At 41.7% G+C, this 16889-nt stretch overlaps 1 protein-coding gene across 4 annotated transcripts in view; it reads left to right on the top strand.

Annotated features, from left to right (window-relative positions):
• HDAC4 (histone deacetylase 4) overlaps positions 1-16889 on the top strand; it is a 393738-nt gene that overhangs the window by 173815 nt on the left and 203034 nt on the right. The window contains exon 1 of one of the 4 annotated variants that reach the window (XM_073633683.1): positions 8132-8750. The exons of 2 other annotated variants lie outside the window; for them this stretch is intronic. In XM_073633683.1, coding sequence (XP_073489784.1) covers positions 8738-8750 — 13 coding nt within the window. In that variant the 5' untranslated portion in view covers positions 8132-8737. Of the gene's footprint in view, positions 1-8131; positions 8751-9109; positions 9414-16889 lie in introns of those variants that run through there. One more of the 4 variants, XM_073633686.1, reaches the window with a different exon arrangement.

Raw genomic sequence — 16889 nt, 5'->3', positions numbered from 1 at the left:
ATGAATATGTCAGCTTGTGACAAAATGGGCTGACTAGGGGGGCTGCCTGTTTTCTGTGTGTTTTGCATGGCGTCCAGCTCTTCCATTTTGAAAGGGAACTGCACATGTGTGCCAATGTTCAAAACGTTCTCTGTTTTGTTGTGAACCCCATTCATGAAATTTGACCTAGGCACACATATCTGTAGTGTTTACTTATCTCTCTCCAAAGCTCTAAGTGCCATATCTTTCTGCTGCTCCATTCCTCTGTTATAAACAGAGTCACTTCTGACAAGCTCTAAAACACATGAGATAATAGCAGCTGAAAATTGGTGTCGGGGAGGGTGCCTAGAGATAATTAGCAGAGAGCTGGTCTATTCACAGTACAGCTCTGCAAGTTCCTTCAGTTCTCTGCCTATGTGGAGGGGGAGTGTATGCCTTTCCTCCAATCAGCTTTCACACAGTGTAAACTCAGACTCTGCACCCACTGCTGGAAGAGGAAAAAAATTTCTAACACGATCTGTACTTTCTAAAGAGGGTAGAAAGGAAAAGACAGCCGGTCTAAAAGTAAAAACTTCCGTAGGGAGATTTGTTTCAACACAGTGTATCATCTCACTTCACTGGGTATAGGGGTGGTTTTACAACCACTTTAAAATTATTGTAAAGCATTTTTCTTTTAATTAAAGCTACAAACATGTTATACTTACCTGCTCTGTGCAGTGGTTTTGCACAGATCAGCCCTAATGCTCCTTTTTTTGGGTTCCCTGCCGGTGGTCCTGGCTCCTTTTTATACATATACATTTTGGAGTATAAAAGTATATGTAAATACGAACAATGAACTTATCATATTAGCTTCCTTTTTAGCTGGTTAAATACCTGTTATCTGTATAAGTGCAAAAAAATACCTGTTAATCCAGCCAGTAATCTAGGGAGATGAGATATATATATATATAATTATTATTATTATTAAAAACCATGATCACATTAAGATACTGTAGAAATTTTTTATTCCTCCCCCTCCCCACGAGAATCGACTTCCTCCATAAAAGTCAAGGATTTTACAGCACACTACTGAAATAAGCGCCTAATAATATATCCTCCTTAGGCTGAGTTCACACTGGCATTAAGAGCAGGTGTTTGGGAGGCGTTAAAAAGACCCCTCAAATGCCTATGCACAAGATACAATAGATAGCACTTAGTGCTGTTCACACTAAGTGTTAGCGTTGCATCGCTTCAAAATTGAAGCCTCATGTCGAGTCAGGAGACGTTTGAAGTCTTTGAACGCCTTTGAACGCCTCCCATTCAAGTCTATGGTAACGCCTCGCAAACGCTCTGGCAGGTGGTTGCGGGGCGTTAAGATTTGTTCATTTACTGTAATGGAATAGGCATTTCTGGAGCAGTTTTAACACTTGCTCCTCATTAATGCTTGTAAAACGCCTGCCTAATGCCCATACTAAAGCTCATTGACGCCCATAACAATGCCATACAAACGCTTTAGGAGCATTTGTTGAGCGTTAGACATTTAGACAAGTGTGAACAAGCCCTTAAAACTGACCCCATTTGTACCGGGTGTGATGGGAAGGTCTCGTCTCACATGCGGAACACAGTGCTGTATACTGTTTATAGCCTCAGCTACATATAGTTTATACAGCACTTTAGCTGCTGCACGTTAGTAAGGGAAATAGTTCGGCCAGCTTGACCTGAACAATTTATTTAAAGGAGTTGTAAAGTCTTGAGGTTTTTCACCTTAAAGTGAAAGTTCATGCAAAAACTACCCACTCCGACCCGATTTCCAGCGGCGGAAGCTCTGTAGAGGACACGACCGACAACGGCTGTGAAATGAATGGGAAGTGATGTCACTCATAGAGTTACTATGGGGCTTCCTTTGACGTCCGTCACCTCTGCACCCGCCTCTACAGTGAAGCCACGGCTGACAGCTCAGTGTGGGATCCAGTCGGAGTGGGTCAGATCAACTTCCAAAAAGGTATGTATACTCATTTTTTCTTTACAGGGATAGAGATGTTAGTGTTATATCCGTTAAGTCTCTAGGGATTTTAGTTTTTGCATGGACTTCCAATTTAATGCATTCTATGTATTGAGGTGAAAAACATTCTGTGGTGCAGATGCCCCCCAGAGCCCCCCCTTTTACTTACCTAACCCAATCTTTCCAGTGGCGAGAACGAGCCGAGCAGCTCCAGCTGCCGTCTGGGTACTCATTGGATAGATTGATAGCAGCGGGAGCCATTGGCTGTCAGTCAGATCCAGTGACATGGGAGCCAGGGGACGGGGCTGAGTAAAGCTATTTGTGTCAATGGACACAGAAGTAGGACTTGGAAGTGTGCCCGCACGAGTGCCCCCATGGAAAGCAGCTCTCCGTGGGGGCACTCGATGGGGAGGAGGAGCGGCGCCGGGGGACACCAGAAAAGGAGAATCAGTGTTCATCAGTGCCACTCATAAGAGCCCATCTTTGCAGCCTTTCAGTGCCCATCAGTGTCGCCTATCAGTGCCCACCATTGTCACCCAGTGCTACCCATGAGTGCCCATCGTCAGTGCCCGCTCATTGGTGCCGCCTTATCAGTGCCCATCAGTGAAAGAGAAAACTTATTTACAAAAAATTTTAACAGAAACAAAAGCAAAACTTTTATTTTTTTCAAAATTTTCGGTCTTTTTTTATTTGTTTAGCAAAAAATAAAAACCGCAGAGGTGATCAAATACCACCAAAAGAAAGCTCTATTTGTGGGAACGAAATAATAAAAATTTGGTTTGGGTACAATGTAGCATGACTGCGCAATTGTCATTCAAACTGCGACAGCACTGAAAGCTGAAAATTGGTCTGGGCAGGAAGGTGTAAAAGTGCCCGGTATTGAAGTGGTTAAACTTTAGGTAAAGTTGGAGATCAACTTTAACGCATTACCTGTATTAAAGTAAAAAACCTTCCTCTAGCTCAGTGGTTCTCAACTCCGGTCCTCAGGACCCACTAACAGGCCAGAATTTAAGTTTTACCTTGGGGAGATGCAGACTATAATACTGCAATCACTGAGCAGCAAATGATATCACCTGTGATGTATTTCAGTTATCTTGCAAACCTGGCCTGTTAGTGGGTCCTGAGGACAGGAGTTGAGAACCACTGCCTGTTTGGTTTGTTTTTGGTTGTTTGATTTGACAAAGAGAAATAGCAAGATTCGCAGAGACTACAAGTCTGATCTCATTTTGGTTTTCTTCATGCAAATGTTGCAAAGTACTCCTTGTAGCTGCAGACCAATATACAAATAGTTAAGCAATGTGTTTCTAGATATGGGTGGAATAATTCTTGGTTGGTCTAGAGAGAAGCAAATAGACCTCCCGCTGCTGAGCTTTTCTTTGCTGGTTAACAGCTGGCAAACAGCTGCAGCAGACATTAACCAAGTGACGATCGGAGATTCTTCATAGAACACTGCTATAAACGCTGCTTCCATATGCCTACAGATGTTAATAATGTCATCAATAGTTTGACTATCAATGTGCAGTGTACACTGCCATAAAATCATTAATAGGTCAAAAATGTAATGAAATAAAAAACTGATGTAATTTATGACCAGGGCCCTCTGATAACTCTTGTATTGTAACTGTATGGTCTCCCTTCATTTTGTAAAGCAATGCACAAACTATTTCTGCCTTATATATTGATATATGCATACAATGTACTTTGCTTTAAGTGTAGCAGACATTTATGTTTTTATTCTCTACATATATTAATATACAGAGTAGAGTAGAAAATCCAGCATTAAGAAAACTGTGCATGCAGTTATAGATTTAAATTTAAACTCTTTTTTTTTTTTGTAGCGAGCACATAATTTGTGTTGTAAAGTGCACATGAAAACATTTTCAATATGACCTTTGGAGTTGAAGAATCTACATTTTATTTTGATGTTTACTTTATCAAGTTTCTTTCAGATTTAGGCTAGGTTCACAGTACCGTGTGATATTTTTTTTTTTCAATTTTAAATGTGGTTTTGTAGTGCAGCTGCAGTGCCTACTTGGTGCGTTTTTAATGTGTGTGTTTTACTACTGCAACTGTCAGCCAGCAGGGACGAGTCATCGGTTGTTAAGGAGCTGGCAGCTACTGGTGTCCTAACAACGATGAGTCCTCCCTGCTGTCAGCAGGTGATTCCCCATTAATAGCAGAATTTAAACAAAAGAGACAGAATAAAAAAAAACAGCGTGGGCCCCAAAATCCATACCAGGCACTTCGGGTCTGGTATGGATTTTAAGGGGGCCCCACACCAAGAAACACACAATCTAAGCATGCAGCTCAGCAGGCTAGGAAAGGTTGAGGGATACGAGCAAGAGGCCCCCATCCACCTGAGACATACCAGACCAATGCCCTCATGATAGGTGGGCTCATGATGGCGGCCACCTACCCGTTTGCCAAATGATAGCGCCGCTTCCCCCGGCCTCTAAGTAAACAAAGGGGTTGGGTTGCTTGGTGACCCCACTCCTATGATATCCCTTGGGGACCCACCCCATGATTTCATAGGGGCTTGTGGCCTCAGGGATGGCATGTTAAATAATAGGGGTGGAGTCACCCCATGACTTCATCGGGTGACCCCCTGCCCCATATGACCTAATGGGGCAGGGTCTCCAAGGGAAGCCCCCTGCCCCCCCCCCCCCCCCCCCAGTAGTGGGAGGAAGCTGCGCTGTCATTTAGCATGTGTCAAGCAACTGGAGCTGGTGTGTTTTGGCGGGGGGCATTTTTTCCCCATGCGGGGTCTGGTGTTCATCATGACTGAGCAGGTGTTGGCTCCTTAACAGTGGCTCATCCTTGCTGCTTACAGCAGCACAAATCGTACTCAAAATCACAACAAAAAATGCATGTAGATGTGATTTTGAGGAGTTTCCATTAAAGTCTAAGAACCACAAAAACCTCACTGCATCGCACTGTAGCAGCACAGGACCCTTTGCCACGGTCACACTGAAGCTGCACTGCGTTGATGTTATTAGAAGCAATGTTATTTCCATTGTCCTGCTATTCGGTGTGACCCAAGTCACATAAGTCAGGCATCATTGTGAACTAGGCCTTAACATCTCTGTATATCAGACTCTACAACCCTTGCAGTGTATTTTTAAATTCATGTGAAGTAAACTGCATGCATATAAGTGAGAAGAAAACTGGATCATCCAGTTAAACTTCAACTCCAGCCAAAAGGTTTTTGTTTTCTTTATTGCTGAACTCCATGAATTCAGCCACTTTCTAATAATGTTCAGCATTATTTGGGGTTAGGTCCAAAGAGGTGCATGCTACCATGTGGACTTTTCTCTTTGATGTACAATTTTTATTTTGACTACATTCTGGAAGCATACGTATCTTTTCAGGCGCTTCGGCAGCGCTGCCCATTCATTTCAATGGGCAGGGCGGTTTGGGAGCGGTGTATACACCACTCCCAAATCGCCCCAAAAATGCTGCTTGCAGGACACTTTTTCCCGTCCCGCAAGTGCACCGCCCCAGTGTGAAAGCACTCAGGCTTTCACACTTGGAAGGCATGAGAGGCACTTTACAGGGGTATTTTTAGCGCTAAAACGCCTGAAAAGTGCCTCATCGTGAAAGGGGACTAAAGCTAAATTCTAAGCAGATTTGAGGCACACATTAATTCAGCTCTGTGATCTTTATTACATCATTATAATGTCCTCTGCCTTTTTCGGGGTATAGCTTCCACAGGTCAAGTTGTCTTTAAGGGCCAATTCACCACATGATGTCCAGTGCGTTTTTTTTCTGCATCAAAAACGCATGGAAAGTAGGTTATATGGTTTTCAATGGCATAGTTCACACCAGTGCTTGCAGTTCCAGCAAAGTAGAACATGCTGCATTTTTCCTGCACTTGACTGTACTGGAACACTGTAAAACACATCAAAAATGCACTGGACTGCACACGTCCTTATTCAAGCTTAAGAAAAGAGGGGGAAAAATGCACTGGACTGCATTAAAAACGCACTAGAAACGCATTTGGTCTGCGTTTCTATGGTGTGAACTGGCATTAATACCGTAGACCTAACTATACTGCTAGGATACACATTTACATTTGCTTATGGAATAGTTTCTGCAAGCAAAAGACCTTGAAATGGAACAGAATGTGGGATTACATTTTTTTTTTTTTTTGTTTTTGCTTTTGCAGCGTCTGGTGATGGGCAACAATAGTGCAACTGCAGTAAGGAGGAATGGATGGTGCACAAATAGTTACACATTCAATTAGTGCTTCTATATTTTTTTTTTAAAGCACAAATAAAGTCTCCTCTAAGACTATCTAAACAAGTCCCATATCTAGTTACTTTGGGATATGCAAGCGCCTCCGACTGAGCCAAATCCTTCTTCATTTCTGTCTCACATACTCCTCCTGGACACTGCAGCTCACACTGGGAAGTTCTCAGCATAAAATCATAGAAAATATTTATTAAAGTAGAACTATATGCAACACTTTTTAATTTTGAATAGAGCAGGGAGGGTTATAACCCCTGCCACAACAGGAAGTGAGAAGAAATCCCTGAAAATTAAGGTAATTCCTTAACACCCCCCCCCCCCCCCCTCCAAAAAAAATGGAGACGTTCTTTCACTTCACTTTCAATGATAATGGTACAGTAAACAGGACAAATAGAGAGGATGAATCTCCCTGAGGGGGGCACAGACATTAAAAACTGGCAGAGGTTCTAATCCCTCTCCACTCTATCCAAAGCTAAATTCGAGATCTGCCCACTCTTCTTTATGGGAGGGACGAACGTAAACGGACTGCCTGTCCATTTCCATCCGACTGTCATGCAATTCAATCAGCTGGATGGATGGGGAATGTATCCCCATCCATCTGTTCTTAGCTGACAGGATGGGATTGGATGTTGGTGGGTGTCAGTGGGCACCTATCCACTGACATTTGCCGCTCCATAGAGAGCTAAGGATGGTCCAATCGGGTCCGCCTGATAAACTGACAGTCTTATCTGATCAGTCCGTCAGTGTGAAAGGGGCCGTACTCCTTTGCAAATGGGCTGACAGTAAATACTGGCTGTGTTGACATTTGTGACGGCTGTGATTTGTGCACAGTTTCACACAAGGTACAGAACCTCTCTGATTGGCTCTGTACATTGTGACAACTCCATCACATCCATTCACTGGTGCATAAGCCCCCCATGTGTGGTTTTTGTAACATCGGTAATAAGTGGTGTTTCATAAAACACTGTTTGTATTTTAGTTTTAAGGTAGCTAAACTAATTTCAGTGATTGTTTTTAAGTGAAAGTTAGAGCATGGAAGCTGGGCTGAGCTTCAAGTTTTATCGATCGCGTGAAATAGATAGAAAACCCAATAGCTTTCTGTATTTGGTGTGACATGTTTGTTTAGATTGCCATTGGATGGTGTTTTTAAGGTTAGCTGCACTCTGTTAACTCCTCATAGCAATTTATCTGTGTAGGATCAATGATTTCAGAAAGCCTTCCTATCTGTAAGGTGGTGTGACCTGTGCCCCGTACACATTGATTTCTGTGTTTTGGAAGTGCATTGGTTCTTACAGAATAGAGCATAGGTTGCATGAAGGGCCCTCACTTGTCTTTTAAAGCTCATGATTTTTCATTTGCTATGTGACATTGATTACATTGATAAGGGTGTGGTCCAGTGCCCAGTCAATCTTAATTAGTTTATCTCCTGTACATTAACAAAGATTTACAAGATCAGGTCTTTTTTTTACACCTATAAGTCTTTTTGTGCGCTATTTACATATGAAGCACTTTAAAATGCGTGCCTTGCATAAAGGTCTTCGAGGGATTAGACTCCATTGAATTTGTTACATTGATGGAATAGGTGTATAGAATACCTGAAGGCTTTCATTTCAGCTTGTTTGTGTTTTTGTGATATTTATAGGGCGAGTGTTGTAGACAATGAAGGGACTGTTTGCAGGTAATTGATCTGTGCAAAGCGGGATTAGATAGCAGTTGTTACCAGCATCCACCTCCTCATTTCTAAAAATGGGGCTGTCAGAAGAGCAGCTGCTGTTCAATTGGAGGGAAATGCAGCTAGCAGCTGTTAATCTTCAGCACTGCGGGCTGTATGAGGAAGGCTTCCTGGACATACTCACATCTGCTCTGTATTGACTGTTTACAGAGGGTCTGCCTATTCTGCCTTGCCATATCCGATTCGTGTTGTATTAACCCTTTCCCAGCTAGCATCTTTGTTTAATACAGGTTATGTAATGTTGTAGCTACCGAAGTGCATTTACTGCTGTTGTGTATGTTATAAAAGGAGAATATCAATAACCTCTTGTGAACTGCTATCAGTTCTGTTTGCTCAGTGTATGTCGGTGTTCAGACACTGTCTTTAGTGCAGATTTCTTTGTTTGCAGCTTATTTTTAGTTATCTCTGTTGTCAGTCATGTGCAGTTCAGTATTTTTAAACCTGATATGGTACAGTTCTAGCCCATTTATTCAGGAAACTTGTAGTGGTGAGTTTTTAGTCCTTGCGGCTATGTGGGTATATTCCAGCATGGTAGTATGCTTTGTTTGGTCTCCCAGCTGTTGAAGCTCGCTTACTTGTCTTCAGTGTCCTGTGTGCAGATCTGTCCAGCCCCCTCACCCAGACAGCAAATCAAGCTGCTTTGCGTTGTGCAACACAGTTATTCACAGCTCAGCAGGAGGCAGCTCTACTCTGTGCTCGGATTAATTTTACCCACATTATTTTACATCTTTTGGGCTCTCTGCACAAGTCTTGTGCTTTTTTCTGGGTCTCTGAGAACAAGAGGACAACTGTAGTGCATGCCGACTGTCTGTAAGTCCAGCATTTTCCTTGTTTTATTTAGACTGCACAGAATCAAGTATTTATTTGTTTTGCAAAAAACAGTTTTCATGAAATTTGTTAAACTATGAAAATAGACTTACACAATTGTGTTTATGCACATGCATTTTTTATTAGTTCTTTGTCTATAGTTTATATATAGTATTGAAGACTGTTTATCTATAGTATGTACACATTGCATTGAATATGTGTTGGGATTCTCTATACCTAACAACACATTGCATTGAATGCATGTTGGCATTTCTTGCTTTGCATAGGTCTGTAAAGAGAGAAACATTTATATTCTTTACTTATTTACATTTTCAAGTATAGTACTATATAATTAGCATATCAGATGTATTGATTAGATACTAAAATGCACAATTATTAGGTATGCAGAAACTACACAGCCCCACACAGTAACCCCTGCTTTATCACTGCACATTAAAACCAAGCAGATTTACATGTCAAATATAGCCAATCAGCTGAACCCAGCACTAAACACTGCTGTTCATGTTGCTAAGAGGTTAACCGATGCGGCTCCACCCTCCTTCTAGACATTGACACTAATCTTTGACATGCGATGAAATCACGCACAGCAGTGTTGTGTTGGGGTCTTTTGCAATTAACCAAGAAACCCAGTGTCTTCTCGAGAAAGTAATTGAATGGACTGTTTTAAAACCTGTATTGTAAACACCGTTATCTGGTGGTGTGGCAGTTTGTGCAAATTTGATTTATTTCTCTAAAAGTGAATTGAACATTTTAAAATCTGTTATCATGCATGAAAAGAATGAGTGCTGCGGCAAGTCATGTTTGCTTTGTAGCGAGTTGTAGGTTAGGAGCAGTTCCTGGAAGCTCAGGGTGGGGATGGAAGGTCCTATCGTTTTCTTATCGACAGAAATATTAGCTTTGCAGCCTCCTCTCTCAGTGCTCCCTAGTCTCTTGCTAATGGTGAGGCATAAATGTTTAAGTAGGTTTGATGTGTTGTTTCCAGCTAGAGCTTCTTCTCTTTGTGTGGTGATTAATTGTTATGGTCCCACCTTCTACATCTTTACGCCATACCATGTGCATGTAGAGACAGAATGCTGAAAGATCCTCTTTGGTTCTAGCTAAACTTCTGAATATGAAAACATTTCCTTTATTATGCATGGATGTACATCGTACTTCTGTTAGAACTATTTTGCACTTTTGTACATGATTCAAAGATAACTAGTTGGTTTACAATCTTAGGAGATGTACATTTTTTTAATCATTGAATATGATTATATAATATTATTCTGTATTCATAATAAAGACCAAATGTAGCAATTTGTAATTCCTAATGCTGTGTATATCCTAATCATTTTCTATTATTTTGGTGATCGGTTTCTATATGTTATGTATCTGTAAATGGGATTGTAGTTAATGGTGTGTATGCAACATGAAGATGGTATTATAGGGAGTAGAAAGCAATATTCAAAGTGCTATAATCATAGCAGCCAGTTGGAGTTCTCTTTTCCCCAGTCTGATGACAGTATGCTGAAATGTGGTTTTTGTTTTTGTTTTTTTTGTTTTACCTTTCCATACGAAATAAGCACAAAATTGCTTTCTTTCATGAAACATTGTTTTGTAAAAACTTGTGAGACTTTGCTTAATATCAATGTATGTTTTCTAAGTAGTCTCTTTGTGACAAATTTTACACAATATTTTTTTTAATTGCTTGTGTGTCATTTTACTTACCAAGGTTTAAAATGACTTGTTGCATTAAAAGTTCTTAAAATTGATTTTATTGATTTCAAACAGATTTGTGTGAATTAATAGGACTTTAAATATCAAAGTTGACTCCATGCGCAGAGTATGGTGCCTTGAAGTGTGGCTGAGGAGTTAGCTACGGTCTCTGGGGATTTGCGTTACACTTGGGCTTTTTCACAACCACAGTGTCTACTAGAGAGAAACCACAGTATTTCCTCAGGTCAAACAACAGCGTGTCTGTGGTTTGTGTGTAAATCACTGAGGCGAAACCTGAAGTTCCTCAGTACTGTACATCATAGAAGTGACACCAAATCTTTTGTTAGAAGTCTGTCTGAAACATGTTTGCTAAGTTTATGTCAGACCCGCGCATTTGTGAAGTAATTTGAAGTACAGTAATTTAGATATAACTGTTGCTGTTAAACGGGATAATCTCTAATCTGCTAGTGTGGTGTCAGACTAATGTGCTAATATACACAAGGTACATGGGCTTGCATGCAGCATCTTAGCCCACCGTTGCACAGGAGTCTGAAAAATACTGCACTATGGATTTCCAGTATAAACTCCATGGCTTGTCACATGAGCAGTTAAATCTCCCAGAAACTTTTAATGTGTCAGGAACATACAACTCATGCTCGTAAAATCTTTTCAACATGTAAAATACCTTGCTGAGAATGGAGTGTAGAAATACATATTGATCAACTTATACCACAGGTGCCAGTGTTGACAAGAGTATTGAATATTCATTTTTTTTTCATCTTCAAAATGTGCAAATATTGCCAGTAAAAAGTGTTTTGTATAGTATCAGCTGAACTCCAGCCTTGCCTATAGACTTTCACAGTTGTACAGGCTCTTCTCCTGTACTTAAAGGAGAAGTGCAGCCTGAGCTCGTTTGGCTGGACTTCTCCTATGGGTCACAGGAGTGCAATTCATTTTGCACTCCTGTGACCCGTTTTCAGCAGAAAGTGATCTGAAGTCCGCTGTCTGCTGACATCACTGGAATCCATCCAGGCACCGCATCATCGCAACAATAAAGTCTGGATCTGCCAGGTGCCTGACTCAGCGAGCGGCCCCTCCACAGCTCAGCGCTCAAGTGTGCGTGGAGGAGTAGAGAGGAGAGCTGCTGATTGTCAGCAACGCTCCTCTCGGATCTTTGAGAACCGAGCCATCGGCGGTGTTCACTGGCTCGGTTCTCGGTGCAGAGGCGCGGGGGACAGATGCAGCATCGGACCGATGCTGCATCCACCTAGGTAGATATGAATCTGGCAAAAAAAAAAGCCATACTTCTCTTTTAAAAGTTTAGTTTGACTTCACTGCACACTGTGACCTTCTCAGTGTACATCAGAAGCTGCAGAAAGTCAGATGGAACCTATTTTCTTTTCTGGCGGATATCCAGCATCACCTTAACCCTGCCCAGTCTGGCTGTCCCTGCCTGCCCCTTTCATCCAGTGAATTTCAGCTCAATAAATCCATGGAGTTTCAGCACATCACATTTGGGCATTACCTAGGGTGATGTGCGCGCAAAGATAGTCTGTCTAGAAACACCCACTCCTCCCAGCCTGGGACCTGTTGATCAAGGTTTTGATATTTGCAAAAGTCCTCCCAAGAGCCATTCCAGTGCTAGTGTCAGGGCTAAGGGCTCTTGAGAGCAGTATCGAAGACAGGGTGCTGGAAGCTATGTACAGCCCCCTGCTGACCACTCCCATCAACTGTGACCTGCCTGCATTGATTAGAGAAGCAGAGAGGACCAGTTGATGATGCCCAATGGGTCTAAAATAAGGTATATAATAACAATTTTTTAAAATTAAATATATGTGAAATCTAAATGCAGAGCACATGTCCTCTCTAACCAGGCTTCAACTTCAAAACCTATGTTCAGCTCTTTTTGGCACAAAGCTTAGCCCCCATCAAGCCTTCCCCAAAGCCCTCTTCATAAAGAAGGGGGTGCTTTCACTCCTAAAAGCGGGGGACATTAATTAGTTTGCCTATCTCTGGGTTACAGACGCCAGACCTGTGGGTTGAATTGATGGTTTCAAAAGGGAACCTCTAGCACCTCACCACTGTGGCCAGTACCACTGTAAGATAGATTCAAATGATCCTACTCAAACCAAAGCCCAGTGGGGGTATTTGTCCTATTCTAGATTTAAAAATCCTCAACATATTCCAAAATTTTGCATGTAATCCGCAAGGTCATTAATTGCCTCTTAGACAAGCGGAATATCTGACATCGTTGACATCTAAGATCCCTACCTGCATGTGTTCCCATTTACACACCTCATTGGCACTTTCTACATTTTCTGCATTTTGATTTGGCAGGCCACCACTTCCACTTTGCAAATTTGCCCTTTGGCCTATCCTCTGCTCCCAGAGTGTTCACCAAGGTCTTAGCACCACTGCTTGCCCTTCTCAGGCATCCAAGTCGCAGGCTATTTAGACAACGTTCTTCTGAAGGGCTCCTCTCCCTTATGGCTATCAACAAATGTCCACAGAACAATTCAGATGCTCCAGACCTTTAGATGTCTGTGCAGTCCTCATCTGTAGATGTTATAGCAAGGTTTCTCAACCATTTTGCCATGGGGGAACTCTTGACAAAAGCTTTTAGATCTCGGTGGAACCCCTGAGATGATGTTCAGTCCTACAGCTTATGAAATATTGGTATGATCGGTGAACTGTTCACATAACAGTGATTTTTAGAAATTGCATTGATGTAATGACAAATATTTTTAAAAATAAGTTAATACTTATTTTAGTATTTAATACTATTTTATGTGAAACTTGTGCTGAAGTTTTTTTTTTTTTGCAAAGGTTTTGAATTCTGGCTTGAAATTGAGATGAGCAGTGTGCAGGGGATCTGCAAGACCGAGCACAGGGTGTCAGAAGGGTGCATTACAGAGGGTCAGGAGGGCAGATTACAGTGGGGGAGGTAGCAGGGTGCATTATATGAAGGTACAGCTAGGCCCATTACATGAAGGCACAGCAGGACACATTAACATGGGACAGCCAGATGCAATAACATGAGGTATAGCAAGGCACATTACATTAGTTGTGCAGTTTCCTTCACATGCAACGGAGGGATCCTCCTGTGAGTCCTGTTGTGGTTCGCTATTTCCTGCTGGCCCTCCTCTCTCATCCATCCCATGTGATTTCACATACAGGCACCTAAGATGGACAGGAGGGGAGGAGGGGCCAGTGGGGAACAGCAGAGACACTTGTTTCTTCCCTGCACTGCTCTGCATGTGAGGGGAGATGACAAGGATGTCAGCTGAGTAGGGATGTGATCTACCAGTCAGCTGCCTGCAATTGATGGATAGATTGCAGTAGAACCCTAGGGTTCTTCTGAACCCCGGTTAAGAAACCCTGTGTAATAGGTTGGTGATTTTACTGTCAGGCTCTGAGAAATGATTGGATATTATGCCCAGTGAATGGGAATGTGATCTTCAACTGCTTGGAATTTTGTGGATTTCTTGGAGTTGGGAGAAAGTCAGGAGTCATTGGAGGTGAGTTAGTAGTACGTGTACTTCTTGAAGGTCATTGGGACGTCACCAAAGAAACTGATGGGTATTTTCCTAACTCTAGGAATAGAGTGGACAGCATAACAATAAGTGAAATTCTCAGGCAGACTAATCCAACCTCAACTTCTTCTCCAAGTAACAGTATAGGGAAGAGTCATGCTTGTTGGTACTGGTCGCAAGTAGCGTGTAACCCAGGGTATATTCAAAATGAAGTATGATGGTAATTTAACATGCCCAGAGAGACCCATAGGGGAATTGGGTCTACAAAATAGCAGTGAGTTTGATTTATGGGTGCCCTGTAATAGCATTGGATATTTGGGACAGCCAGTCCACTACATAGATTTGGTTGGTACATAGCCAGTTTATTAACTTTGCTTGTCCCCAGATTAATTTAAGAGCATCTTGTTACAAGAGTATGGAATGGGATAGGGATAGGTATGACCCTAAAAGCATATAAGAGTTTTTGTATACAAGCTACTTTTATAGCATGGATCTTGACAATCTATGAAATATTAAAATGTCATGTATTCAGGAGCTGTTGAAAGCAGGACTACACTGCAACTGAGCATCACAAACCCAAAACACTATTTAATTTTTATTATTCAAAACAAACTCTCTAATACATCCTTGTCTCCATGCTTTATTTTGGTGAGGAATGGCTGTGAAAGGCAGCCCCTAGCATTTCTGGCTGTGGCCATCTTGAGTAAGGGCAAGATGATTCATGTAGTATTGACTTCCTGGAAGTCATCTGCCCTTATAGGCAGCCATACAGGCCGGAGGGTGTACTTTGCTGAGAAAACCCTTCCTCCCCTCTTGAAGACTTCTAGGTGTATGCCATTGTTTGCCTAAACCTGGAAACCGGGAAGAAGGTAAAATAATGTAAAAAAAAAAAAGTTCAAGATAGGTAAATGTTATATACTTTTCTATCTATTTACTAATACTAGCAGCATTAGGATTAATAGTCAATGTTAATTGAGAGAGTGACACTCTGCTTTAAGTTTTGGTATCAGGTAGGAATGTTGGCCTGGTAAAGTGTATGGTATGTTGGGGTTCGAGTAATTCCAATTTGGGCAAGAGAGGTGACCCATATGGGAAGTGATAGTTTTGTTTTCGATGTGATACTATCTCAGGAGCAAGGAAAATGCTCATTGCGATTAGATTTTGCTTGGTTGATTTTTAGACCACACATAGACACAAATGTATGTGGGAGAGGCCAGAAGTTTTGGTATGGAAATGTGCGGTGAGATAAAAAATGTCAGGATATGGTTGGTGCATAAGAACATTTTGTGCGATTCCTGCCTTTGCCTTTTGATTAGGCTCAATGTAATGTATTTCATTGACAGTTCCATCATCAGAGCAATGAGGATGGGTGAGAGAGGGCAAACTTGACGGGTGCCTCAGTTAATATGGCAAAAATTATGAGTGGAAACCATGGTAGCTAAACGATGGAAGAGGCTGGAAATAAGCGGTCTGGACCCATATGAGGTAACCCTCTGCAAATCCCTATTTGCAGAAAACTGCTAGTATATATGCCTAGATAAAGAACCAAATGCGTTGTGCATATCTAAAGGTAATATTGGTTCTTGGTGGAGGCTATGTGCTGAGTGGCTCCGGTAGAGGACACTGTGGATGCTATCGGTTGTTTGGGGCTGCATCCCACTTGAATGTTCTTGACTAAGGATCCAGTAAAGTTATTCAAACATTGGGTTTGCGTTTTTAACCCTTCAATATGAATATTTATAGGGGAAACGGGGTGGAAGTCTGACCAGGTAGGTTCTTATGAGGCTTGGGTGTCATAATGATACTGGCTGTAACTATACCTATTCTTCCACTACCATTTAGATAATTAAAAATACTTATTTGTTTAGTACATGTAAATGTCTATTTGTTATGAAATGCTGTAAGCGCTACCTTAGTTTAGTAGGGTATGTTGAATTGATATATGTGGGGGTATTTGGTTAAGTTTGGGAGGAAGAGGGGACTAAGTGGATTTGCAGGGATCTGGGATATCGGAATACCTTTTAAGGAATACCATGAAAAATAAGATTTGAAAAATGGAAAGAGTAAATGTGTTGCAGCCTGAAGTTAAAAAGAAAAGGACATGGAGGAAAGGGGAAAACCAAAAAAAAGAAAACTAAAAAAGGGAGGGGGGAGTTGGGTGGTGGGGTCTTGTGGGGGGGGGGGGGCAAGGAACAGCCGTGAGACCTGAGCGCTAAGCTGGTGCCTTGTGACAGATCTTTGTGGTCTGGGTGCCTCTGAGAGGTGGGTGTGATCCATCCTAGAGTAGAATCAGTGTCTCCCAGGCATAGGCTTCAAAACTTACAGGTCTCAACACTTTATCTGTAGAGAAGCAGTCCAACTCCTAACATAATGGCTATAGAAAATACAGCTAGAAAGTCTGTTGCCTGGGTACACTACAGATGGCTTCCATAGGCATTAAACAAATTGATGTTTGTAACTTATAACACATGGTGTTTGCATCATACACTGTCAGGTTAGCTATGATCCCATCATAAATCATTAAGACCTGGTTAGGTGGGGTGCAGCGGGCATTTAAATAACAGGCGTCCAAACTGTGTGGCGACTACATTGCAACTGAATGCAATAGTAAGGCTATGGATGCAAACATTCACACTATGGGTAAGTGATAGCTAATGCTAATAAATTGACTCTGGTTCCTTCAAACAAGAGGCAGTATTGGTAAGTCACACAAGTAAAACATTAGTCTAATAAACCAGAGAAATAAACCCACTCCCTTGAAATCCTGGGTGGTATAATGAAAAAAGCATCATTGTACTTTTTGCTTCCACTTTAAGTCATGTACTTTAGCAGGCATACATACAGTATAAACATAGAAAATAATTCAAAACGACACCTGAGCTAAGTGTTTATT

This window comes from Aquarana catesbeiana, linkage group LG06 (genome assembly GCF_042186555.1).
Source record: "Aquarana catesbeiana isolate 2022-GZ linkage group LG06, ASM4218655v1, whole genome shotgun sequence".
NCBI classification, from domain to species: Eukaryota; Metazoa; Chordata; class Amphibia; order Anura; family Ranidae; genus Aquarana; species Aquarana catesbeiana.
This window is presented reverse-complemented; position numbering and strand designations above follow the sequence as displayed.